This window comes from Lissotriton vulgaris, chromosome 7, assembly GCF_964263255.1.
Source record: "Lissotriton vulgaris chromosome 7, aLisVul1.2, whole genome shotgun sequence".
Taxonomy (NCBI): Eukaryota; Metazoa; Chordata; class Amphibia; order Caudata; family Salamandridae; genus Lissotriton; species Lissotriton vulgaris.
Window position 1 is genome coordinate 1,402,415,923 of NC_141695.1, and position 27,441 is coordinate 1,402,443,363.

General features: G+C 47.1%; 1 protein-coding gene across 1 annotated transcript in view; it reads right to left on the minus strand.

Moving 5' to 3' along the window:
• The window catches only part of LOC147705722 (sulfotransferase 1 family member D1-like), a 417,136-nt gene that overhangs the window by 321,910 nt on the left and 67,785 nt on the right, over positions 1-27,441 (minus strand). Inside the window, exon 2 of the mRNA XM_086932157.1 lies at positions 21,268-21,434. Within this exon, the coding sequence (XP_086788283.1) occupies positions 21,268-21,434 (167 nt within the window). The remainder of the gene's footprint in view (positions 1-21,267; positions 21,435-27,441) is intronic.

Here is a 27,441-nt window from a genome sequence, read left to right on the forward strand (position 1 = left end):
TCCTGCAGTGCTGCTGCTGAACATTTGGAGAGCAGCAAGGGCTGCTACTGACCAGTTGGCGCAGACCCCGGTCACCTGTGGGCGGGGACAGTCCCAGCTCGAGCCAATCCTGGCACTGCTGGAGCACCGTCTGGATTGGCTAAGAGGGGTTGCCACCAGCCACTAATGCAGACAGAACAGAAGAGTTGAAGCAAGGCGCCATTCCATCAACGCGAGCCCAGGAGCAGACAGCAGAGGTGGCGCGACCCTGCAGGTAAGTTTTTTTAAACTTTATTTTTACCCCCCCCCCCGTGCTACCCCCCTACCCCCGCGAGATCCCCCCCCCCCCTCCTCCCTCCCCACGAGTATTGCGAGCCACGGCAGCATGACGCAACACGGGAGGCGTCGATGCTTCAGTGCTCCTCTGTGCATTTTTTAGATAACATCGAGGCATATAATAAACGCAAGCGCTTTTTGCACTTGTGTTGCCAATTCTTCGTTTATCACACGACAGGCCATGGAAGTGTTTAAAATGTACGTAGGTAGCCATCACACTGAAATTTAGCAGCACAGGCCTAGACAAGCGAGCGGGAACACCTGATAAGGATTTTAATTATTAAAGCCCTGCTTGATAGATGTGACGAACACTGCAGGATTACCTGTGTTCAATCGCATTTCTTCCCTGAGCCCTAAAGATCGAATAAACAAGCTTGTTGGTCGATTATGTGGACACATTCACGGACAGCTCCACGTGACCACGGACATTATGCCCCAAATTATCCAAACTATAGGTTGTAAAAAGGCAATTGAAACAGCTACAGAAAGACACCAGTAATGTGTGTAACGGTGCGTTGCATTGCTATGAAAATGAAGCCAACAAGCATCTGAATACAACAGTGTTTATATGCCAAAATGTACAAAGAACTCAAGCTTAAAATCCACTTTAACACTATTAAACGTGCATTAGCACTCAATGCCTTCCCTGAAACACAAAGAGAACATTCGGATGGCTTAACATTGTTTAGTTAGTTTACATTGCATAGATTGGTCTTAAAACAGACCAACAACTATAAAAATTGCGTTTTAATACACAACGTTGTGTGTTTCTACTAATGGCGGCTTTCAGCATTTTGAACAGGTGAGCCACAGAGGCTGGGATCGCACTGCGTCCAGTGTGTTTACATTCGAAACCTTTTTAAAAGCTAGGCACCTGTGTTTCTGAAATGCAGCCCTCCTTGCGTTTGTATATGTATTAGGGGAAGAAGAGGAGAAAGTGACATTGCCTGTGAGAAACAGGAGATGAGAAACAAATACCCTGAACAAGAGAAGGTGTAGTGGAGGAGAATTGTGTGGGAAGGGCAAGTAAGCACCGTTTGTAAGGGAAATTAGGATTTAAAAGAGGAGAAGCTACATGTGCATACGTATGTGCAAGGGGTTGCCCTCGAGTAACAGAGGAAGGTGTGAGCACCGCTAATATAGTGCTAAACAGCCGACTAGGTTTTGTTTTCCGACACATGGCCCTTAGTCACCGGGACATATAGACCAGGCACTAATTGTGCAGAAGAAGCAATAACACACCGTGTCTAGATTTCCAGACAGGGCTGCGCGTTTACCCAGTGTTACCGAAGCACTTAGGCGGCTAGAAGGCAGGTGAAAAGCGCTCCCTATCTGCTGGCCGTACCTGCCTTGCCAGGTCACGCGCCCACGTTTCTGAACTCTTAACAGGCCTCCTGGGGAGGGAGGGGAGCAGGTTGTCCGTCTGAAATTGTTTGGTTAATTAAAAGCATAATGACACAATAAGTGTGATGGTCTCGCATCGCAGCTGCGCTGACACTACATTAGCTCTCGGTCGAGATGATAACAGCCATGTTTGTCACTGTCGGCGTTCAAGATAAAACCTGACATAGGCACATTTATTGCATTTTGAAAACTACTCTCCGCCGCCAAATTCCCTATATTAACTGAGTCCAGTTTCCGCAGTCTGTAGCCTGCTGGTTGTGTAACCTGCAGGTGAGAGAGGCTGTAATTTCGTTCAGGGTTGATGTGCATTATCCAGAGCAATGTCCGCGCCCTGCAGTTCATAGATTTCAATCCTTGTCATGTCATGTGGCTCAGTAGATGAAGTGCGCAACTCAAAAAATAGGATTTATAATATATATAGTCCCCACCTATATTAACCCCATGCAGGTTTCACTTCTGTGCACCAGACACCAGCTTCACACCTAGGGGTTCTATATACTCCGCCGTTTCCAGCTCGTGGCCCAGGTTCTCAATAATGCAAAAAGAGCACTTTATCTGCATCCAGTGTATGGAATTAGTCGGAAATCTATGTTTAATGTGCTCTGCTGCAGCGCCAGCCGTGGCGGTGCGGAATAGGAAGATAGGAAGGAGGCCTGCAGATGAATGAATGAATGAATGAAAATTGCACTTGTATAGCGCTAAACTACCCGGAGGCCTCGTAGCGCTTGTGACTGAATTTGCTTAACGCGGGCTCAGGGCAGGTCAGCAGAATTTGGCGTAAAAGTGTGTTTTCAAGGCTTTCCTGAAGGACAGGTGGTTACTGTTGCCTCGAAGGGATAGAGGGAGGGTGTTCCAGAGCTTGGCCGCAGTATGGGAGAAAGAGCGGCCTCCCCATCGAGCTTTCCTGACTCTGGCGGAAGTGGCCAGCCGGAGGGTGCAGTAGCGGAGGGAACGGGACGGGACGTAGGGAGTAGCCAAGGGATGCAGAATGGCGGGACCTGTGCGATGAAAGGCTTTGTGTAGGATACACATAGCCTTAAATTGTACTCTTGCCACAATAGGGAGCCAGTGAAGCTCCCTTAGGGCATTCCTCGCTGACTGCCAGCGAGGGAGGTTATAGAGTTGGCGGGCCGCACTATTTTGTGTGACTTGGAGCTTCTGGGTGGCAAAGGTCGGAGCTCCCATGTAGAGGGCATTCCCGTAATCCAGGCGGGAGAGTATAAGGGCCTGGACCAGGATCCTCCTTGCCTGGAATGGGAGCAGAGGGAGCACCTTCTGCAACATCCTCATAAGCCCAAAGCAGGTGGCGGAGGTCTTTGTGGCTTGGACTGAAAAGTCCAAAGCTTTATCGAACCAGATCCCGAGGCTTTTTATTTGGGACTTGGGGACGGGGGGCAGGCCCAAACATGGTGGCCAGATGGATGCAAGAACAGAGGGAGAAGGATTACCCAATAGGATGACGTCTGTCTTCTCCCCGTTAAGTTTTAGACAGGAAGATTGCATCCATCTGGCAACAGCCTCCAGACAGGGGCCTAAGGTGTGGGACGATCCCTCAGAGTGGTCTAGAGAGACCACCAGTTGGGTATCGTCCGCGTAGGTGACGATACGATACGCACACCGAAGGGATGGACTATCCTGTCTAGGGGTTCCATGTAGGCATTAAACAGGGTAGGGCTCAGGGAGGAGCCCTGAGGGACCCCACACCTGAGTGGGTGTTTTGGAGACACCGCCTCGCCCTCAAAGACCTGGAAGAAACGGTCAGCCAGGAAGGATGTCAGCCACTCCAGGGCCGCGCCCGACACGCCCATGTCCGCCAGTCGTTGTAATAGCGTGACATGGTTCACCGTGTCGAACGCGGCGCTGAGATCTAAAAGGATGATGGCGACTTTTCCACCCCGGTCCAACACAGCTCTTGCCTCTTCCGTCACCGCTAAGAGAGCGGTTTCAGTCCCATGCAGAGGACGGAACCCTGTCTGAGAGGCCTGCAGAAGACTATTAGACTCCAGATAGTTCATCAAGGTGTTATTTACGTGCCTCTCTAGCAGTTTGCTTAGCCAGGGGAGTAAGGAGATAGGACGGTAGTTCGCCAAGTCGTTCTGGTCGAGGTTGGGCTTCTTCAACAGAGCCCTCACCATCGCGCACTTCCATGAAGGTGGTACGGATTTAGAGGTGATGGATGTGTTGAGAACGTCCAATATGACCGGGCAAATAATGTCCGTGACCTTAGTGAGGGTCTGAGGGGGTGCTGGATCGTTGGGGGAACCAGAGGTGATTTTGGGGATGAGTTTATCCAAGGCAGGAATGTCCAAAAGTGGGATTGTATCAAGCGTACAAAGGACAGAGGAATCGGAGGTTGTAGATACGAGGGGTTCCGTATCATTGTTAGCGTCCCTGAAAGAGTAGTATATGGCCTCGATTTTTTGGGAAAAGAAAACGGCCAAATCGTTACAACGATTTTGGGCGCCCTCGGCAGAGGGACACTCAGCAGGGGATGAAATAAGGTATTTGACAATTTTAAAAATTTCCCTTGGGGCATTAGCGGCTGCGTTAATTTTGCCACCGTAAAAAGAAGCTTGTGCCACCTTTATCTCCTGTTTGTAGAGCTTAATGGCAGCTCTATATTCATTTTTCCTGAGTTGGGAGTAGTCCTGTCTCCAGGCTCTCTCGATTTTCCGGCAAGCTAATTTCATGGTCTTAAGGACAGGCGTGTACCATGGGGCTGCTTTGGGTCTTTTTATGGAGTTACTAGATTGTATGGGGAGGACCATATCGAGTGTGCTAGAGATCCAGCCATCGAAATTGTTGGTGGCTGTGTTGGGATTCGTTACCTTCCTAGGTGGGTCTCTAGCAAGGGCGTCTTCCCATGCAGGGAGGGGGATTGAGGACCACTTCCTACCACGATGTCTAGCAGGATGGAGAGTCGAGGGAGAGGGGTTTGTGCGCCACGTGAAAGGTATCAAAAAGTGGTCGGTCCAGGGTAGTGGTCTAGGGGGGTCCACCACAAGAGCGTCTATATTGCGATAGATGTGGTCAAGAAGATGACCCCTATTATGGGTTACGTGAAAGCCCTTTTGATGTAGATCCAAGGCTTGTAAGTTGGAGCGAAGATTATTAGCTGTAGTGTCGTGAGGATCATCTAGATGTAAGTTGAGATCCCCCAACAGAGTGAAATTGGGCGAGGGCAACACGAGACTTGCAGCAAGGTCTGTTATTTTAGTAATTAAATTGTTAAGCGCGCCAGGTGGGCGATAGGCTAGGATGCCAGAAAAGGTGGTAGTGGGGGAGAATTCTAGTGAAAAATGGAAGCTCTCACAAGTTGGTGAGGTGGTGGGGGTAATACGGCATTTATAGCTGTCTCGATAAATGATGTCCAGTCCACCACCTCTCCCGGTCTGGCGATCCAGTCTTTTGAGCGTGTATCCTTGTGGGATGGCCCATACAGTAGTCGGATCGTTATCTGTGTGAAGCCACGTTTCAGTTAGGAAGAGAGCCTCAGGTTTGAGCTCTTCAATCAGTAAGTGCAGTTCGGTATAATATTTGCATAAGGACCTACAGTTAAGGAGGAACATTCTCCATTCTTGACCAGGGGATGAAGGGCAGGTATGAGATGGGCTCCAATTACAGCTTTTACAGAGGTACTCAGTAAGGGATGGGAGGAACGTGTGACGACATAACAAATTGGGGCAAGGACGTAGGGCGAGAAGCGATGAGGGGTCATAGGAAAGTAGGGGCCCTACCATTGTGAAAGAGCCTGGCCGCCAGCAAGCAGGAAGCGTCTGGACGCGGACTGGCGCAGACTGGCTTTTCTTAGGCGCCTCTTCGGCGCGTCTATGGCGCTACCGCTGCGCGGGAAGGTGCGGGGCTAAATAGATTAGGCGGAGTGGGAGACTAGCGCGTCAACCCACCTAAGATGGCCGCCTAGAATGGAGCAACCAGGAAGTGGTACCGCTTGCCTCCCTCCACAACAAACAGCACTGGTTGCTGCGGTGGACCGGGGAGTGAGCGAGCAGAGTACAAGTGATATTACACAATTTTAAAATGCAGGCTGGCATGGTGTCACACCAAGTTGTTGAAAGTGTCTTAGATGCACGAGTCCGTGCCTTGCTCCTTTGATTCATGCTTTGCTCTCAATGAATATGCGTACCATGATTTGGCTTTCTTCAGAATCTAACAAATGTTTCACTGTGTGTGTGTTGTAATTTTATTTAAATAAATCACACAGTGGAATTTAGTTTTTTGTTTGATGGATGAGACAATGTGTATTTTTTTTATTTCTGTTCCCGTTCTGTAGCTGTCTGGGTCAGTCGTGGTGTGAGAATCAGAGGGGGGGGGGGGGGGGGGGGTACAGGGGAAATTAATATTTTAAACAAAAAAACACGTCAGAGAATCTCTGCTGTGTGACATTAGGCCATTATTTTACACAGAGTCCATATGGTAATAGATAGTTTAGTGCTCCCTGGTTTGGAGGTGGGAGGTGCTGTACATTAAGACCCAGCTGCCTTCTTTTACTGAAAGTATATATGAAGGTTCACATGAAAAGCATGCCAAAATATTCCTTACTGTATTATCGAGTGACATTTTGGTATCTTCTGGCTGGCTCTGTAAAGGGATAATACCATCTACCTCGAGATCTGGTGCCATTCAACTTTTTCTGCGCATGGGTAAGGCAGTTCTGAATTGTGGCATGCATCGTTTTTCAAAGGAGACACTGAGCAGTGTTGCAGCTGTATACTGTTCACATGACAGTCAGTCTTCTGACGTCTTCTGACGCTGACGGCTGCTTGCTTCTCCAAAGAGAAGTAGTGAGTCATTAGGGGAATGGTATGCTAGGCAGAGAAAAGTGGAAATGAATCAAACTTTAAATGAATGCACTTGATCTGATGTTTCTTCTCGCAACAGCGAGAAAGCAAAGTAAAAAAAATGCTTTCTGTGCTCGAGTGCAGTATCACAAGGTAAGCAAGCGCAGCCGGTGATGCTAACAAGTGTGGGTGGTCCTGTCATTCAAAGTTACTGTAGTGGAAATTCCTCACTAAGTCTTGGGGTTCCTCTGAAGTTTATACTGAATAGCCTGCCCACCTGTGGCTCTGTACTGCACGTCATTGGGAGGGATCTTTATTAATGTAATAACTGCACTTTAACCATTGCTTTATTAGCCTTCCTGCTTTATCAAATTTGCCTGAAAATGCAGCATTTGTCCACTCTTTTTTCAAAATTTTCTAGAGGGGGAAGCCCCTGAACCCCCCAAGGTTGTTCCAGCTCGCTCGCAGGGGTGCAGTATGAAAACATTTTTACGGCTCACCACTTTCAAATGTCCCCAGCCGCCACTGTCCACCCCTGTTGTAGAAAACATATAAACAAAGACAACCCCAGTCTTAGCACCAATGGTATAGGTAAACAAATGGTTTCAGTACTCCAAAATATGTAAGGTTGCCACTTAGACAGGCAGTGGCTTCAATATTATGGTGCATAAAGTTTACGAGAAAGAAAAGGAATAGTCAAGTTATCCCTAATAACTCCTTGGGATTTGTAGTCAAGTTAACCCCAATAACTTCTTGGGATTTGACACACCACCACACTCTTAATATTCCATGAGGCAAATGCTCAACTGCCTACTCGTTCTTCCCTGCATGAGTTAGAGATAACTCGCCAACAAGGGAGAACCGCCTAAACCAAAGAGGAATTCCAGGAACAACCACGTACAGACCTGCCAAGTATCACGCATCAGGTGTGATTCTTACGCATTTCAGTGTGGTGATCCTCAACACCGCACTGAAATGCATTGTCACGCATTTTTAATGCCACCTATGTGCACCGGGTCTGCTGCTCTCGGCAGACTTGCCAGCAGCTCTGGCTCAGTTTAGTTAATAAACAGTTAACTAGATCTTGGTCTGCTCAGCTCTGGCTGAGAGTCTGTATGTGCTACAATGTTGCAAATCTGCTGCCCTGCTATCGCTGTATATTAAATCATTCTCGCAGCGCGGCTGTCAGTCACTGACTGACACTGCCAAATCAGACCCGGGGGCGGGGACTGCACTCAGCAGTGGTTGCTACTACTGGGAATGTGTGGCACCGTGCAATAGAATATTACGAGTTTTAACATCATTGGGCTTCTCCCTGGGTGCAGCACCATGACAAATCTTAGATGCTTGTTTCATCTGATGGCATCTGAAATAGAAACAGATCAACTACTGCCAGGCTTCCCGGGCCACCGAAGGGGGCCACCTAAGATGGCGGCCACCCTGATGGCACAGACCCCAGGAGCGGTCTAGTGTCTGGGACCTGGCGGGTCCCATAGTGATGTCATTTCCGGCAGGGGGAGAGGTATTTTAACCATCGTCTTCTACCTGGCGCCCTCTTTTGGACCTGGTCGCGACATGGACGGTCCCCCTCCTCAGCCCGCCGTGCAGAGCTGCCCGAACGCTGTTTTTGGCCTGGCAGTGGAGGGGAGTCGTTTTCCTCTGGTGTCGCACCCCCCCCCTTCTGGGCCGCCGGGGTTTTCTTGCGTTTCAGGGGTTTTGGTGCTGGTTGCCTTGTGCGGCTCCGGGTGGTGGGGCGGGCTGGGAGGAGGGGGAGGCCAGCAAATGTCTTAGATGTTTGGCCGTACCGTCCGAGGCGGCGTGGGTGGGTTGAGGATCAGGCCGTGCACACTGGGATGGTTGGGTCGTGTGTCGGGTGAGCTCCTCAAGGTTCTGGGTCAGCTGGGGGGGCATGCTTTCGTGTTCCCCTCGGCGTTGCACGGCGGGGTCTGTGCTGCGCTGCTTCGCTGATGAGTGGTGCTGCCATGAGACGCCACGCGGGTGGGGCCGGGTTCGAGTTGCGGAGGGGTTTGGTGGGTGTGGGCGGGTTGCCTGGTCTCCCCCGTGCCATTTGTTGGGTCTCGTGGCTGTCACGGACGGTGCTGCCATGCCCTAGGGATGGGGCGGCCATGGGATGCTTTCGTTCAGGATCCCGCTCGCTGGGTTGGGACGCATACATCGTCCCCCGCCTGCCCAGCAGGGGACCGCGCTCCTTTGATTGCATTGTGCGCTGGAGACGCGGGGACCTCAGGGTGAACGCTCCAGTGTTTGGGATCCCCCGATTGCGAGCAATGCTGTGTGCGGCGCACATCGCTGAGATGTTGAGCTTCTGGCCGCGTGGGCGCTGCTCGCGGGGGCCATATGGGGCGGGGCAGCAGCGCCTCGGACCTCGGATGATCGCGGGCACCGAACTCGGTTGACATATATCCCAGGGGACAGTGGTTCAGTTGGGCGGCACGGGCCGGTCGCCGGGACGTCCGCGGCGGGTGCTGTTGCGGCGGGTGGTGCGGCGCGCATCAGATGGTGTGGTGCGCTTGAGGAGCCATGATCAAGGATAAGCCTGTATCCAGTGGATAGGGGCTCCCACAGCCCCGCTGCCAGCCAAGGTTAGGGCAGTGCAAGCACAGAAAGAGGCATCTCCCCTGCCGGTCGCCCCCCTGCCCTTGGCACCTGTGGCTCCCCAAGACAATCTCCTTACCGTGGCGGGGTACGCCACTCGTGAAGATCTGGGTAAGCTCTTGGACACTCTGAAAGACTTCATGGCAGAGCTACCCCGACTCCGGTCCTGCCGGCCAGTGTCTCAGCTGTGGAAGAGGGAGGAGCTAGGGCGGCGGCATCAGTATGGGTCAATCAGGCTACGGTGCCACTGGCCGCCCTGGGGGCTCCTCCCCTCCTAGCCCGAATGTTCCTTTGGTGGGCTCAGCCACACCTGTGCTAAGTGGGCCCACTGTGGGAGCGGTAGCACCCCCCCTTTGGCGCCCGGCTTGCCTTCCACATGCAGCAGCAGTGGTGAAGCTTTGGATGCCGCAGTTGAGGGGTTAGCCAGCTCCGTTACCCCTTTCCCAGCACATCTGTGGTTCCTACTGAATATGAAAGGCGTTTGATGGGGCTAGGTGAGCTGGCCTTGGCACCGCAGACCATCAAGCGGTACCGGGCGGGTGTGGAGAAGTTCTGCGCAGTACCCAGTGCATGGGAACAAGAGAGGCCCCCCTGGAGAACCTGACTTAAGATTTCATCATGTGGGCCAAAGGTCAGGGGAAGTCACAAACATGGGTAGTGGGACACCTGTCAGCAATCAGCCACCACGCTAGGTTGAGGGGGCAGTTAAATCCCACCAAGTCCTTCTTAATTAGATCGGCTAAGAAGGGCTGGTGCAGGAGCGAGCCACGGGCACCAGACACCAGGTCAGCTATAGACTTTGCAACGCTTAAAGGGATTCTTGATTGGGTCGACAGGGCCACTCACTCAGTTTTCGAAGCTGCTCTTTTTTCGGCAACTTTTGCGTTTGCTTTCTTTGGGGCATTTAGAATAGGGGAGCTGGTGGCGAAATCTAAACAGGACGCATATGGTGTAGCCTTTTGCAGACAAGATGCTGTCCTGACACATGAGGTCCTGACTTTAAGGCTCCGGAGATCAAAAACTGACCAGGAAGGGGCAGGGAAAGTGATACTGTTGAACAGAATGGAAGTTGCTAAGTATTGTCCGGTGTGTCTAGTCGCGAGGTACGTGGCATTGCGCCCCCCAGGCAAGGGTTACCTCCTGACGCACACTGATGGTATCCCTTTGACCAAATATCAAGTACAACACATAATGGGGGTGTGTTTAGAACTCTCAGGCAAATAGGTCCAAGGCAAGCGTTTTTGTAGCCACTCATTTAGAATAGGGGCAGCACCCACGGCCTTCCAGGCAGGCTTGCCAGTAGAACATATAAAACATGCGGGGCGTTGGGAGTCAAATTGCTACAAGAAATATATACGTTCTTAAGAGTCGGGTTTAAACACTGCCTTGGAATTTAGATGTGCTGTTGTTGTGTGACTTAAGAGTTGGTGTAATTATGTTTGAAGTGGTTGAAGAATTTAATTTTGTGTACATAATAAACAATGTGGCAAACATCTGCATCTTTATTTACAAGGTAAAACGGTCTGTGTGACGGGACATTCGGGAATCCATAGGGTATCTCAGTGGGCTGATATCGGAAAATAGAAGTAAGGGTACACAGCAACAAGGATAATTTGGCTGGGAACTCCCGACATGCACTGGAATAGCTTGCAGCTGAAAATTTGTCAGAGACTGGGCGGGGGCTCACCACCCGATGTATTGGTAATACACCTAGGCAATGACTTGGATCCCTTAGGATGCAGGGACCTGCTGCACATGATGAGGGGCACTTTGTGCGAATTGAGTAACATGCTGGGGGCCTGTGAGATATGGTGGTCCGAAATTATGCTGAGGCTATTTTGGCGCGGTGCACGGTCGGGGGATGCCATGGAGACCTCGCGCAGGCAGGTGAACAGCGCGATGCGCAAATTCACTGGGCAAAGAGGATTTGGTTGTGTCAGGCATGGGTTGCTACATGCAAAATGCACAGGGTGCTTTGAAGACGATGGAATACACCTATCCAATGTGGGGATGGACTTATTCCTGCTTGATTTAGCAGAGGCATTGGCAGCAGCAGGTTGTAAGTGAAAGGACAGTATAAGTTGGGGGGGGGCTCTGGGGCGTCGGTGGCCACACCCAGAGCCATGGTGGAGTTACAGGGCGATCCAAATGCTGGAAGGTACAAAAAGGTACCCTCTACAGGAGCACAGTAAGTTAGTCCTATGGGCGGTTGTGGACCTGAGCAACCGGGGGTTGCCTGCAACTCTCTGCCCCCCGTAGGGGGGAGGGGCATGAGTAAGGAGTGGACTGGAGGTTTGCCAGTGGGAGGGGCTAGCCCTTCCCCCAAATTGACAACACCCCCACGGTTAACACCACTGGGGTTTATGGCTCATCAGGTGGGAAGGTTGCGAGGGGCTGCCTGACCCTGGATCGCCCATAAGATAACCCAACATGTTGGCATAATGTTATGCAAATACTTCTGCAACAACTTTCTCCACCAAAACAATTGTGTTGTGTCTGTTATTCAGATAATTGTTGTGGGAGGGCTGGGATATGGGCCGATGTTGGCACTATGCCAGTTTGCCCCAGGTCACCGAAGGGGGCCACCTAAGAGGGAGGCCATCCTTAGTGCCACATGATGGCACAGACCCCAGGAGCGGTCTAGTATCGGGGACCTGGTGGGTCCCCTAGTGACGTCATTTCCAGCGGGGGGAGGAGGGGGAGGGAGAGGTATTTTAACCGTTGTCTCCTACCTGGCACCCTCTTTTGGTCCTGGTCGCGACGTGGACGGTCCCCCTCCTCAGTCCGCCGTGCAGAGCTGCCCGAACGCTGTTTTCCCTCCCTACCGCGAACCCGGCGGTCGAGCAGCGGGGGGGGGGTGCTTCATCTAATACTATTTGCTTTGTGTTGCAGGTGGAGTTACAGGGCGATCCAAACGCTGGAAGGTACAGAAAGGTACCCTCTACAGGAGCACAGTAATGGTGCGAAAGCCAATTATCCCCCAGGGATTCCTCGCGTGGGATTCTGGAGGAGTGACTGCACCCCGTTAGTCCTACGGGCGGTTGTGGACCTGAGCAATCGGGGGTTGCCTGCAACTCTCCGCCCCCCGTAGGAGGATGGGCGCGAGTAAGGGGTGGACAGGAGGTCCGCCGGTGGGAGGGGCTAGCACTTCCCCCAGATTGACAACACACCCGCGGTTAACACCACTGGGGTTTATGGCTCATCAGGCAGGCAGGTGGCGAGGGGCTGCCTGACCCTGGATCGCCCGCAAGATAACCCAACATGTTGGCATAATGTTATGCAAATAAATCTTCAACAACTTTCTTAATTTTGTTTTCTTCTTTGTTCCCCTGCAGGTTTGGCTCAAGAAGTGGCCCGATGGAGACGACAGGAGCTTTCGTCTAAACCAAGGCTCGCGAGTTTGGGACCCATTTAAAGTGCCAGGTTGCCGGGGACAGCGCCGGCGAGGCAGGCCAACATGGGATTTCGTTGCGGCTGGGATGAATCGTGGTGAAGGGTGCAGCCGCTTCCTAGAGGGCACAAGTTAAGTACGGGGCAGGGTTGTCTCTGTGTGTGTCGTAACTGAAGGGAGACAGTATGCTCTATGTAAGGCTTTGTGTTGGCACGGTTGTCACGCTAGAAGCCCCCTGGGTAACTAGAGATGAAATACGCTGGCTCGTGGACGTTTGAGCCGGGGATTGCGGGGATATTGGATGTGCTGCATATTCTGTGTAAAACATTTGTTGCATGTACCCGGTTTGGAATGGACTCGAAATAGTATATGGACAGACTTACATTGTCGGTGTCGAGTGCTTGGGGGCCCTTATGTTATGGAGCGTACGAAACGTGTTCTTTCATATGTACAAAAGTAGGCGCGCCTGTCTCAGATTGTAATTGGGAGGCTTTGCGCTTAGTTTAAACAATTGCCACTGTCGGTATCAGGTGCTTGGGGGCCCTATGTAAGGAATGTATAAAACGTATCTTATGCTTATTGACAATACTATGGGATCCTGTCACGACTTCTAATGGAAAAGCTTTGCGCGTAGTTAAAGGAACCTCCACTGTAGGTATCTGGTGCTTGGGGGGGCCCTATCTTGAGCATATAAAACGTGTTCTTCTGCTTATTTAGAGTAGTATGGGCGCCTGTCTCAGCTTGGAATGAGGAAGCTGTGCGCGTAGTTTAAAGGGGGACTGATGTGAAGGAGCAAATATAACGTGTTTTAGGCTTAGTTACAATAATATATGGACAGAAGCCTCCAGCAAAACAGTTTGATTCCAGTGCTCTAAATGGGGTATGTAAGCAAGGAAGGGTGGCTCAGCAGCCTGCCATGGCTTGAGGTAATCAGGTTACAGTAGCTGCGCAGCTCTAGTACAGAGTACAAAGGAATGCAGCCTACTTTAATGTGAGCCTTGGTATCGATGGCTCAGTGAGCAAAGCCCAGATCCTCAACAATACGCACAGGCTGCATGTGTTTTAAAGTTCGATATTACACAATACTTTCTAGCTCCTGCTGTTTGCACAAGGCTCTATTCTAGCACTAGGACGGTCGCGGGGTGTTCCCATAGGCCCTAACTGCTTCTTGCTGTGCTCTTGCTTCTATCACCAAAAATTGACGCCTGGATGCCTTTCGATGTAAAACATAGGGGCTTATTTTCAAGCACCTGTTGTCCCCGTGCATCAGGAACGTCAGCAGAGGCAACAATGGGCAGTTAGATTTGAACGGTAGTGCAGTCATCGAGAAGCCAAGCAGGTGAACTCCCTCTCTTCGCGTGAGTTCCAGGCGGCATTCCCCAGATATTGAATTTTGTTTGTGAATTTTGGCAATGCTGTCCCAATTTTTGCTGGGTGATCACGGACGCAGATGGACATTGTCCATTTCGGGGGGTCGAGGGTGGCCCCTTTTTTATGTCATAGGCCGGAGAACAGAAGGGTGTAGATTTTAGACTAGGTTTGACCTACCCGGCCTCTAGTAAAAGGCCATGAGTTCTAGACTAGGTTTGACCTACCCTTATTCACCTGTTGTTTTAATGTTTTATGTCACGAAAGAGCAGTAAGATGTTAGCGGGTTTCAATATTTTTACAGGCCATGGTCGCTGCTTATATATCCCAGGCAGCGAACAGCCACTGACAAAGCCAATAGTCCTGATAAAGGCCATGGTTGCTGCTCATTTATGTTAGGCAGCAAACAGCCACTGAAAAAGCCAATAGTCCAAACTTAGAGGTATGATACTTGTAGCACCAATATTGTTGTGGTGTCCCCAGGGTTTCAAATGTTAGCGTTTTTTCAATATTATATAAAGGCCATGGTTGCTGCTCATTTAGGTTAGGCAGCAAACAGCCACTGACAAAGCCAATAGTCCGGACTTATAGGTACGATACTTGTAGCAGCAATATTGTCGTGGTGTCCCCAGGGCTTCAGATGTAAGCTTGTTTCAATATTATATCACAAGTCATGGTTGCTGCTGATTTATCTCTTAGGCAGCGAACAGCCACTGACAAAGCCAATAGTCTTGACTATAGGTATGATATTTGTAATATATAACTGTGGGAAATGACGGAAAGACTACAAGTGTGCAGCACACTAGTTTAGACCCCAGTTTTTGTCGTTTACAGTCGCTGCACCTTCTTAACTTTAGTTGTTACTGCAGCAACGGAAAGCCAATAAGGGATGATAATATTTCATTGAAAGGCAAATAACACCGTGGTGGGCATAGGAATGAATTCAGTATGATGTATATATGTGGGAAGTAAACCATTACATCAATAAATAAATACCAGCAGCTGAGTTCCTATGTGATTTAGCACTGTTGTCGGTAAGCACTTTACCATACGTACGCTGTGTTAGAACGAGGCCACATGCCCGTGTCCTCTTGATCCTTTTTAGGTCTCGCACTGCGAACCGATCGTGAAGCGATCACCGCTGCACGACTCTATTGTAGTAATTTCTGCTTACAAGGAGTCATGGGAGACAGGAGACAAGTGATGTGCACGCGCAACCTTGCGGAATCGGATCAGGTCGCGCGCGTTCACAATCTCCTGTCTCCCTTAGCTCCTTGTAAGCAGACACACACACACGCACGCACACACACCTAGAGAACCTCCCACCCACCCACCCCCCCGCGCGCACACACACAAACATACATAGAGAACCCCCCCTCCTCGTGGGCCTGAAACTACTGGCAGCACTCGATATCTTCATAATGCCCCTGGGAGCCCTCGCAGCTAAGCAAGGGAAGAAGGCCCCCACTCACTGGTAATAGTCTGCGGCGGCGGTCTCTTCCTTTGGTGCGGGCTCTCTCACCTCACGGGAGCCCCGCTAGCGCCGGACGCCCTTCTCCTCCAGCCCACACGTCCCAGTGCGGGGTAGGCTCCTGACTGGCCTTCCGGTTTGTCTTGTCGTCCCGCCCCCAGCCTGCCTGACTTCCGGCCGGGCGGCAGCGCAGATTCTTTCTTTTTAATGATGGAACCAGGGGAGCGCAGTCACATCTGTGGATGAAGTCTTCCTGAGCGCCGGCCAGACTGCATGCAAATCATGAAAGGGTGTGCAGGGTGCGTAAATAAAGCGGACGTCTTCTTGATTTACACGCAGTGTGAGCAGCACTCTGCAGGCCTGAATTCACAAATCACGCTGGATGTTTATGAAATGAGCGTTCTTCTTCTACAAAGACATTTTGGTGCACGTATAAATGTTGTTATGGAAAGACACACATTTTTTATGCGTGTCCAAGCCATAAGTGAAAGAGTCGGAAATAATGTGGCAGCACTTAAATCACTTGCACAAACATGTGAATTTGAACAGCTCACTGACTCTCTTATTCGTGATCAGCTTGTCAGCTGTACTAATGACCAAAAGATTCAAGAAAAGTTGTTATCCAAAAATCCAAATTTGAAAGAAGCTATAACCATAGTTGAGTGTTGAACATACTTCTAATTGGGTCAAGGAAATACGCAAAGGTTTCAAGTCAGACTGACCTTGTTTATAATATCAACATTGAGACCAAGAACATTTTTAACCAGAAATGCTGGTTGCATCTGTCGCTAAAGTGAATGTAAAGCAAGGTAAGACTTTTCAAAAACCAGACAAAGCGAAATCTAATCTCACTTTTAATAGAGATGGGAAGTTTAGATGTTCCAGGTGTGGTAGTCAAAACCACGGGGCTAATTTTCCAAATTGTTTTGCAAAAACTACTAATTGAAGGAATTGTGGCAATAAAGGCCACCGTGCACGTATGTGCAGGAACAACAAAGTGAACCTTGTGGATGAAGAAGAAGAATTTGTTCAACAAGCTGTTCATTGCATCACTGACACACCTCATGAGATTGTGAATGATGTAAAATCTGTAGACTCTGATACTGTGACCATGCCTAAATGTGAGATATACATCGGAGATGAGATCGTTCTAGTGTTGGCTAATTCAGGGTCTTTGTATACTTTAATTAGCGACAAATTTCGGTTCTCAACTTTTGGGTTTGACAAAATAAAACCTTTAGCCCCTGACATCAATCCAGTTGGGTATGGCAGGCAAAAGATTGACTTGTTGGGCTATTCTGTTCAGTCTATTTTGTTTAAAGACAGAGAAACGGTTGGAAAAATGTATTTTGCCAAGCGGGGAGATAATCTTCTCGGTTGGCGTCACCAAAGAGATCTCGGGATTGTCTTAAGTCCAAATGCACCTGAACAAGCCATGTTAATTTCTCTACAGAGTGATGTTCAAGATATTGTGGGATAATTTCCTGGAGTTTTCACTGACAAACTTGGTCTTTTGAGTGGTTTCAAACATAAAATAATTTTAAAAGACAGTGCGAAGCCTGTAGTGCATAAAGTAAGGAAGGTACCAAATCTCATGTTGAAACCGCTTCAGGAGGAGATTGACAGACTACTTAAACTAGAGTTAATTGAGGAGATAGAGTCTTCAGAATGGCTTGCGCCCATTGTTTTGGCACCTAAGGACAAAGGAACCAAAATTAGGATGTGTGTGGACTTAAGAAGTCTGAACAGTTCAATTTGGGTCGATAGGCAACCCCTGCCGAACATCAATGAGATTTTGTCTTAGTTAGGTGGGTCATGTGTGTTTAGTGTAATGGATTTATCGGCAGCGTATCATCAAATTATGCTCCATGAAGATTCAAAACATCTAACCTCTTTTGTAACCCCGGCAGGGGCTTACAGATTCATCATAATGCCATTCGGTCTGGCAAGTGCTGCTGCTTGTTTCCAAAGAGTCATGAAAAATGTTTTGTCAGGTATTGACTCTGTGCTGTTTTTTCAAGATGATATTCTTGTACATGGTATTGACAAAATTAAGCATGATGAGGTTTTATTTGATGTTTTGTCTAGACTGCAGAAATTTGGGTTGACTTTGAAACGTGAAAAGTGTAAATTCAGGGTGAGTTCCGTATTTTACCTTGGGCATTCCATTTCTGGGGAGGGGATCAGTCCAAAAGTTGATTTGGCAGAGGCCATTTTGCAAGCTCCATCTCCTTCAAACAAGGATCAAGTAAAATCATTTATTGGTTTGACCGAATACTATTCTAAATTCATTTACAATTTTGCAAGTGTTATGCAACCCATCAGACTACTTTTGAAGAAGGGCACCGTTTTCAATTGGAATCAAGAGTGTGTTGATGCTTTCAATGTTGTGAAATCAGAAATAGCAAAAATTTAGGACATTTTGATGTGCACAAGAAGACGATTTTGACCACTGCAAGTGTTCGTTGGTTAGGGGAAGTTCTTTCCCAAATGGTTGATGGTACTGAAAAGGTAATTGGTTTTGCTTCTCGATCGCTGAAGGGTGCTGAAGAACGTTATTCAGTGATTGAACGTGAGGCACTGGCCTGTTCGTGGGCCATCAAGCATTTTAGATTCTACTTATGGAGTTTACCATTTTTGGTCAGGTCAGACCACAAACCTCTTGTACAATTGTTTTCTTGTAGAAATGTTGAGTGCACCACTCCGAGGATAAAGAGGTGGATTGAGGGACTTATGGAATATAATTTTCGTGTAGAATATTTAGCTGGTCTTAAGAATATTCCAGCTGATTTTCTTTCAAGATTACCCTTGCAAAAGTTTGTGGTAAATGATTCAGAATGTCAAAGTGTTTCATGGTTGAAAGAATCAGCACTGAATGAAGTTGAATGGAAGGATTGTTTTATGAGTGACGAAGCAAGAGCACCGGTCATGGATTTCACTATTAATGGTTAGCCTCTTTTGAAAGATGTACCTGAAGTTGCTAAAGGTTACTGGAATGTCAGGGAAGAGTTAAACATAGTGCAGGGCGAACTTTTTCGTGGAGACAGTTTTATACCCCCTTTGATGATGCGTGAGAAGATAATAAACCTTGTGCATGATGGACACCTGGGGCGAAGCCTCACAAAGGCCAGGGGCAGAGAATCTTACTGGTGGCCTTAGGTGGACCGTCAAGTTGAAGAAACTGTCAGAGATTGTACCATTTGTGCTGGGAATGATAAATCGAAGAAGGTTAGGACTACTCCTCTTTCTCCTGTGGCTATTCCAGAACGTCCCTGGTCAAAACTGGCAGTGGATATAGTTGGCCCTTTTGATAATTTGACTCCCTTCTGAGAGATTTGTTGTTGTACTAGTAGATTATACATCAAAATGGGTATCTGCCGCTTGCATGAGTTCTGTCGTAACGAAAAATATAATTGAATTTCTTAAGGATGCTTTTACTTGCGAGGGAATTCCTGATAATCTGGTGTCTGATAATGGGGTGCAGTTCACCTCACAAGAGATGACTGATTTTTTATAAGATATATCCATCACTCAAAGAACTGCTCTTTATGCCCCTCAGGCAAACGGTTTAGTAGAGAGCATGACTAGGTTGATTAGGGCTTCTGCTCAAACTGCTTAGGATTTAAGAACTCCAGTTAAGCCTATCCTCAGAGAAAAGTTATGGGCACATAGGAACACACCCAACAGTCTGTCTGGTTGTTCTCCATTTAAAATATTGAAGGGTAGAACAGCTGGTTCAAAATTGAATCCTTTATGGTTAAGTGTAAATGACAGAGGTTGTTTTGTCAATAATTGGAGTGTGAGGAATTATCAAAATAATTACAAGTGAAGGTTTGACACTAAAATGGGAGCAAAGACAATCCTATGGAAAGTGGGTGATTCTGTATTTGTTAAGAAGGCAGTGTGGTCACCCAAAGGTGAATCTAAATATTTTGGTCCCAAACGTATTATAAAAGTCATGAATAATGTAGTCATGCTTGCTGGTGGTGATGTTTGGTGTATGTCTCGTTTGGCAAAATGTACGGGGGAGGATGGGTGTGTTAAGTCGAAATGTTCCAATGATGTTGTTAAGCCGAAATGTTTCAGCAATTTGTCGCAAGATGTTCTTTCTCGCAGTTCCAGAGTCAAAAGACCTCCATTGTATTTGCAGGATTATTATTTTAAGTAATATTTTCCATTTTTCTTGATTACAGAATTATTTTAATTTTATTGTTATTTTATTTTCTGTTTCATTTTATTTGTGTATTATAAAAAGGGAGATGTGTTGTATCTTTGCCTTTAAATCTAACATTCTCTATTAGGAATGTTATATTGGTCATCATTAAGAATGTGTTGTGGCAAGCTATGACCAGTTGAAGTTGCCGTTTGACTGTTGCCATATGCCTCTCCGTTGGGTGTGAATAAAGCTATATTAATTCACTTGAATTGGATCTTCCCTTTATTACATACTAAAAATTCTACATCCTTTAAACACCCACTGGGTGGATCTAGCAAAATTGTTGCTGGTCGGTCAGCTGGATTATTGCACGAATGCCTCACCGCCTGAAAACTCATGAACAAGCTTTAGCTGATACAAAACCAGGCCACAGACAGAGCCACAATGTAAAAAGACTATATGTAAGACCTATTATAGCGGAGTCCCAGGTTATCTACAGAATTTAGTGCTTAACTGAGTAAAAAGTAAGACTTACAGATTAACATAAAGCAGCATGGTCACACATCCAAAATTTAAATGTCAAACTGTAAGCAGGAGATCTCTCAATGCCCATGGGTAATACCCAGAACCCAGAAATAAGATATGAATTTAATTAACTACACATCATGAAATTACTCAAAAAAGTGAATTAGGGACAACATGCCATAACACGGAACTGTGAACCCATTGCAAAGAACTATGAGCAAGTTGGCCAACTTCACACATCCACTCAAAACCTGAAAAGTCCAGGGAGTCTCAATAAATGTGGAGATTGAGGAGGGTCACTGACCTCAGTTTCTGACGAGTAGGAAGACAGAAAGAAAATGTCATATGGTAGTTGAAGAAAAGGAGGCATGGTACCCATAGAGGCCATTTTAAGATCCCAAATCCTATTCAAGAGGACTTTAACTGCTCAGGGAAGTGTTATCTTCCTCACACTCTTCCTTCATCACCTACTAACAAATACTCTCCCTGTGCTCCCACCTAAAAATATTGGTTCAATACAAATACCAGGTACTGCCTTCTCAACTGCAGTGCACATCAAACTATCCCCAGAAGTATTTACACAAGCCATTATGTGGAGATGAATTCACAATTAAGCAATAATTCTCAAGGGCCAGATGACAGTATGTGAGATCTCAACAAAATTCTAAATGAAATGATAAATGATAATACTTATTCTGTGTCTACCCAGTACAACCCCTTGTGTTTTTTTAGCCAAACACTCACTCTGCTTTCGCACAGTACTACATTCCCAATTTTAACTAAGGAGTGCCTCATGAGAATAGCAATATGTGGATTTTTTAAAACCCCTAAAACCATAAAGGCTGGCATATTACATGATCTACTAACCCAGCCTGAATAGCCAATGATGACCGGAAACTGTACTCAAACACACTCCCAGGCTAGGATAAAAACAACGTCCCCTTTGTATCCTCGAGTAACACATCCAAAGATGGCCAAGAATTATGAAAACATGGGATTCAATATAGAGGGTAAGTAATCCAGTTTTAATTGGGACTATTACAGTGTTGAAAAGCTGAAGTCTAACAACTCAGCGGGTAAGAACCAGTGTTACGCCACTTAGAAAAACAATGCTGAGACTGCGTGAGGTTTTTATCAGAATTCCTGGGGTTCAAAACATACTCAAGAATGGCTTTTCATATTACCGACTAGGCTTTACTCCTATTACCATGGAGGCACTCACCTGCTTTGGGATAGGTGCAGATAAGCAGATCATCCGGCCGAGCCTGAAAACTCTCCACTTTGGCCCAACCATCAGCAAAATACTTGAAGAATGGGATTCCTCCGACGATCTTTAGCGGCTGTCGTGGTATGAATGTCTCCTGTTTCTCCATCTGGATGCAGAGATGACTGAAAGAGAAATAGAACACTAAAGAACATGAAAGATTTCCAGGCAGAGGTTTCCTAGGAGGTGTCCCAAACATGTTGTTCAGTTGTGGGATCTGTCTCCAAAATACCCTCAGCAGCACTGTGCGGATTTGAAATTCAGGTGGAAAAGATAACAACTTAATGAATGACTTATGTTTGAGGAATTTGCATCGATTTGCTTATTGAAGGAATTTCATACCAAAATATGTGTTAGTACAAGAATTTTTCTGTTACATGTAGGCCTTAAGTGGAGTTTCTCCATTAAAAAATGTTGTGGATTTTTTTTTAAAAAAGCTTCCCCAACTTTGGGATACAATACATTTGTAAACTATATTTTAATTTCAAGTAGTCAGCATAAGCAAAGTAAGACAATGTTTAACCCATCTGACTGTGAGTGCTAATGTCTAACCTATATTAATAAAGTTGCATGCTCTTTAAAAAGGCAGTGAATGTATAATTGTGACCTCCTTGCAAAGAGGTGTAAGTTCTTTTGAAATTAGGTGAATCATGTATATCATATCCACTGTTTTTTATTGGAAAAACCTCACAAAATACAAATTCATCACCAAAGTCAAAAAGAAATTCCATCAATTATAGAGGTACTATCACCAGTCAGCAAGAGCGACAAAATGTTAAGAATCACAAAGTGCAACATGCATCAGATAAAATACATAAAAATAGTTTATTATTATTGGAAAAAACTATGTATTACCATATGTTATACCAGTGATGAATCATGACCAACCAAGACCTCGGGCATCCACAGTCTAAGTGGGTCCAAAATATGATTTAATCTAGGTCAGCGTCTATCATTTTCTAAGATGGACATTTAAAGAGAAAAGACATTTAAAAATACCTGGGCCTGATGCTTAACTTAGCAGCCTATGTGATTCCAGAACCAGTCTTGAAAGATAATAGCTAAAAAAAGATCCACTTAAGCCTTGATCCCACCTCCCAGCCCTTAAACCGACCTTATCTGCCCTTCCACAAGATCTAACCCACCCCCAACCTCTATGCCTAAACCCTGAGCCATTACCCACCAATACTTATAGGCTGATACCAACCAAACGTTTAGACATCTAAGAACTCCCCCCGAAGTGTACCGAGATAATCAGTGATCAAGACAGACTGATATACCCAAAGAGTACAGCAGAGAAAGAGGGAGAGGAAGAATAAAGAAGGAAAAGAGGAAAGAGCAGCACAGATTACCAAACCTGGAGAGAAGGAGGTACTCCAGATAAAGAGCAGATTTCTGTATTAGCCTTAAATTGCTCCAAGCCTCTCAGAAACAAACAGGTAATTTAACTGATTGCCATTTATTTAGCAGTTCTTCAACTTTAGAGGCATTTTGGCAACAATATGTATGTCCTTTTAAATTGGTCCTTAAACTGATTTCATTAGGGAGACCATTGCTCCGATCTTTTGTAGCACCAGAATAAGCACACGTAGCCACCAGCGGCACACAAATGTCTTGTGACGAAAGTCTGATCAGACAAAACAACTGCACCACAAGCTCTGACAGAGGACAAGCCACCTGGAAGATCATCTGCTGCACAATTAAATTCCCTACATAAATTTAGACAGCCCAAGGATAACAGGTATTTCCCCCGTCCTAGGTTTCTGAATGGAAGGCTGTGCGCTCTTTGAAACATGGAATCAAAGTCCCAATGGGTTAATGCTGTGAAGGCTTCTCTGAAGGGATAACCAATATACCTGTCATGTGCAGTGTCTTCCGCGGATCGCGGTTGTAATCGACGTTGCAACAAGGAGTTCTGAGCTACATATCCCGGCATGCTATGGGTTACGTAATGGACGCAGCGCGACTCGCGCTGAATCAGGAAGTAAATAGCTCGCCCCAGAAGACGGCGTTGCAGATTATTCTTGCTTTGCTCTCTGAGGTGGTTGGTATGCTGCTCTACGGGTAAGAGACACCCTGCTGTTATACTTTGGCATTAAGACTTCACGTACCCCGCTTTGGATCGGGTACCAGCCCAAGTGAGTTCACAGCGATCACTCGCGGTTAGCGAGTGCTGTAAACACATTGCGGAGTCCATATCTCCCTGTTGGACAAGCCGAACTATTGTAGCCTCATTGCAGGGAGAGACATTTGTGCTCAGCATTGTTGGAGGTCAGAAACAAACCTTCTTTGTCATTGATTGTGTATGGATTTGTGGATACAGTTCAAAAACTTTGAAGTATGGTTTTATGCAATAACCGCTTATAGGTTGTGTCTCTTGATACATGAAGTAATTGGCGTCTAAGGAACAGTAGACGTCAGAAAGGGCACGAAAGCGGTACTATTGTATCAGAATACTTGACTATTACTTTTACCTTTTGATATCAAACTTCTGTGATTATCTTCACGTTCCTTTTGTTCTTTATATCATTTATGCACAGGAGAAATGAGAAAAGGGTATCAAGTCAGAAGAATAGTGGCAACTTCAGGAATGAAAACAGACTTTGTTTGGTATGCAGAGTGAAAGTGGGTGTTTGAGTGCTTCTCACAGGGAAATTGGAGTTACATGTTCTATGATTGTGTCTCCCTCTGCAGTTGGTTGCAATACCAGACTTCACCTCCCGTCTCATCTCCTAGGTTCAGATCCTGCCGCATTTTCCTTTACAGGTAGGGGTGACACTAGGTTATATAACACCAGAAAGGAAGCCTAAGGTTTTTCATAGAGGGTTCTGGGGGGGGTATATTCTAATTACCTGTCATTCTCGTTACAGATCTCCCTCCCCGCTGTCCCCTTCCTTTCCCTCCCCGGCAGAACTGTTCTGGTCGCCTGTGTTTACACTTCAGGCTCTGGGAGAGTTGTGTAGGGGAGGTTGTAGGTCTTTCAGCACAGCCCCGAAGAAAATCGGAGGAAGGAGCCGGACAATACCATCTTGGGTCATCACTCTTGCTGAAGTTAGGGATACCTAAAACTCTAAGGTTATTCTTCCGAGATCGATTCTCCAGGTCTTTTAATTTAGAGGAAAGTCCCTCCAACTGAGATTCATGCTTCTGAGTAACAGACTTGTTCTCTCTGACCGTTTCTTGTAGATCGAGTTGACATACCTCTAAATTCTCCAACAGGGTGTGAAGAATATCCATGGTTCCAGACAACTTTCTCAGCTCTATGGAGTTGAAGGAGATTGTAGATAGCATCTAGTGTGGGATCGTCATTGAGGGGACTTTCTTAGGCACAGTAGGGGTCACCTCCATTGCGCTAGGCCGGACCAGTGCTGACTCCGCTGACTTCTTGTTTTTATAGAAAGATGTTTCTTGCAAAGGAGGGAAATAATTTGTTGGTGTAGGCACCAGGCCCTAAGAGTCCCATAACAGCTCTTCATCCATTTTGAAAATAAAGGTATATAATCACCGAGTAAAAACCTTAACAAACATTAACAACGCCAATAGATTTTACTTGTGAGGTTTATTGGTTTTGTCAGAAAAGTTACATACCTTTAGTAATGCCTTATCTGGTAGAGACATGATCTAGCCTAGCCATGATCTAGCTAAGCTGAATCTGGAAGATTTTTGTGAGCAATACCCCTGCGCGCCAGTAGGTGATGTTGGTCGACTCCGCATGATGTCAGCGGCGTCGTGTTCATCATCATCATGACATCCGCGGCATCAATATAACCACCACTCTGGTGTGCTGATGTCAGTACTTTTTTTTACGATTTTTCACGCCAGAAGTGACTGACCAAGGTATGAAAAAAGTTGTTAGGGCCCTGAAGGGATGCAGCCCTGACACTAAAAGGCTAGTCCGCAGTGCAGGGAAGATGGGTGGGTGAATAAGGAATCTGCAGCTAGATCATTTCCCTACCAGATAAGGCATTACCCAAGGTAAGTAACTTGTCCATCTGATAGAGACATCTAGCCGCAAATTCCTTACCTTTGAACAGATATCCAAGCAATACCTACCCCGGAGGTGGGACTGTGGTAAAGCTTTAAACTTGGAAGTCCTGTAAAACAGGGAGGCCAAACAGACCCTGCAAACCTGAGAATCCAGGCAATAGTTCTGGTGAACGTGTGCAGAGACGCCAATGTGGCCGCTTGGCAGATACATAAACAGATACATCCAGCTGAAGAGCAGTGGTAGCTGCTTTTGCCTTGGTGGAGAGGGCCGGAAGGCCTTCTGGATGCTGCTTCTTTGCCAAGGCATAACATATGCAGAGGATAACCCATTGAAAAATGGTCCTCTTTTGGACAACACACCCCTTCTTTGCTCCCATGTACCCTATAAAGAGTTGGCCATACACCTGGAACTCTTTAGCGTGATTAAGGAAGAACAATAATGCTCTTTTTGAGTCCAGAGAGTGAGAACGCTCCTCTTCTTTTGAAGGGTGTGTTGGTGCATAGAAAGTGGGTAGAGTAATGGACTGTCCAAAATAGGAGGGAGTTACAACCGTGGGCAAAAAAGATGCTCTAGTAATCAGTACCACTCTGTCTAGGAAAACTGTCAGGTGAGGAGGCTGTAATAACAGTGCCAGTCAGCGGCAATTGCCAACAAAAGGACAGTTTTGATAGTGAGCAACCATAGAGAGCAGTTGTGGAAAGGCTCAAACGGTGCCCACATCAAGAAAGTAAGGACCAAATAAAGGTACCATTGTGGCATAAGAAAAGGAGAAGGAGGAAACAAAAGGGTTGAAGAAAGGCTGAGAGGGCCGAAAGGTACCCCTTCTGAGTGCCCAGAGCAGAGCCCTGCCGGGCCAAGGAAAGGATATAAAGGAAAATATCTGCTAGAGAAGCAGATAAGGGGTCAATGGACTGTTCTGTACAATATTTACACAATTTGTTCCATCGGCAGGCATAGACCGACTTCGAGATGGGACACCTGCCTGCCAGAATAACATTGTAGACTTCAGGAGAAAGGTCAAAAGCTGTTAACTGTCACCTCTCATACTCCTCACAAGGAGGTGGAGAGTGGACAGGTTTGGGTGGAGGACGTTCCCCTGCTGCTCCAACAGAAGATCCTCCCGAAGTGGCAGGCTGGCCAGATGATCGAGGCTCATAGCCAGAAGCTTGGGAAACCAAACTCTCCAGGTCCAATCCAGAGTCACAAAAATCACTTTTGCCTAGTCGCTCCTGATCTGCTTGAGAACTCTGGGCAGGAGTGGCATGGGCTTAAGGGCGTAGAGTACGCCTGTGCTCCACCTGCTACAAAAAGTATCACAGAGCGAGAGCCACCTTGGAAACTCCAATGCGCAAAACTACTGACATTGCACGTTCTTGTCGGAGATTAACTTATCTAAATAAAGGCTCTCCCCACCACTGTAAGAGACCTTGTGCCACCTACGGATGGAGACGCCACTCATGATCCTGAAGGCCTCTTCAGCTGAGTTTGTATGCTTTGCCGTTCAGAAAGCCTGACAGATGTTGAACCACCTGGAAATGCCCTGTTGATCTAGCTAAGTCCAGAGGCTTGGGGCCTCTTGACAGAGGATCCTGGACCCCACTCCGCCCTGTTTGTTGCAGTAACACATGGCGGTAGTGTTGTCCGTGCACTCATGAACCAGCCTTCCCTTGTGGATGGTAAAAAGGCCTTCAGTGCCATTCGTACCATTCGAGGCTCCGAGAGGTTGATGCGGAGCTTTGCTTCCACCGGAGACCACATCCTCTGATCTCCACCTCCCCCAGATGCTTGCCCCATCCCAGAAGAGATGCATCTGTCACTACTGTGAGATCTGTTTAGGAAAGGGAGAAGGGTCTGCTTCTGACCCAATCGTGGTTTGTCAGTCCCCACTGCAGGTCTTTGGTAGTGCCCTCAGATATCTAAACCAGGTCGGTGAGATTTCCCCGATGCTGTGCCCATTCGAACTTCAGGTCCCACTGCAGAGTCCACATGTGCCACCATGCATAATCCACCAGCAGGATGCAGGAGGTCATTAGGCTCAAAAGCCTCAGAGTCAATCTCACCAAAATCCAGGATAGAGGCTCAAACATTGGTATCATAGCCTGAATAACCTGGACTCACCGTAGAGGGAGTTAGGCGTGACTTTG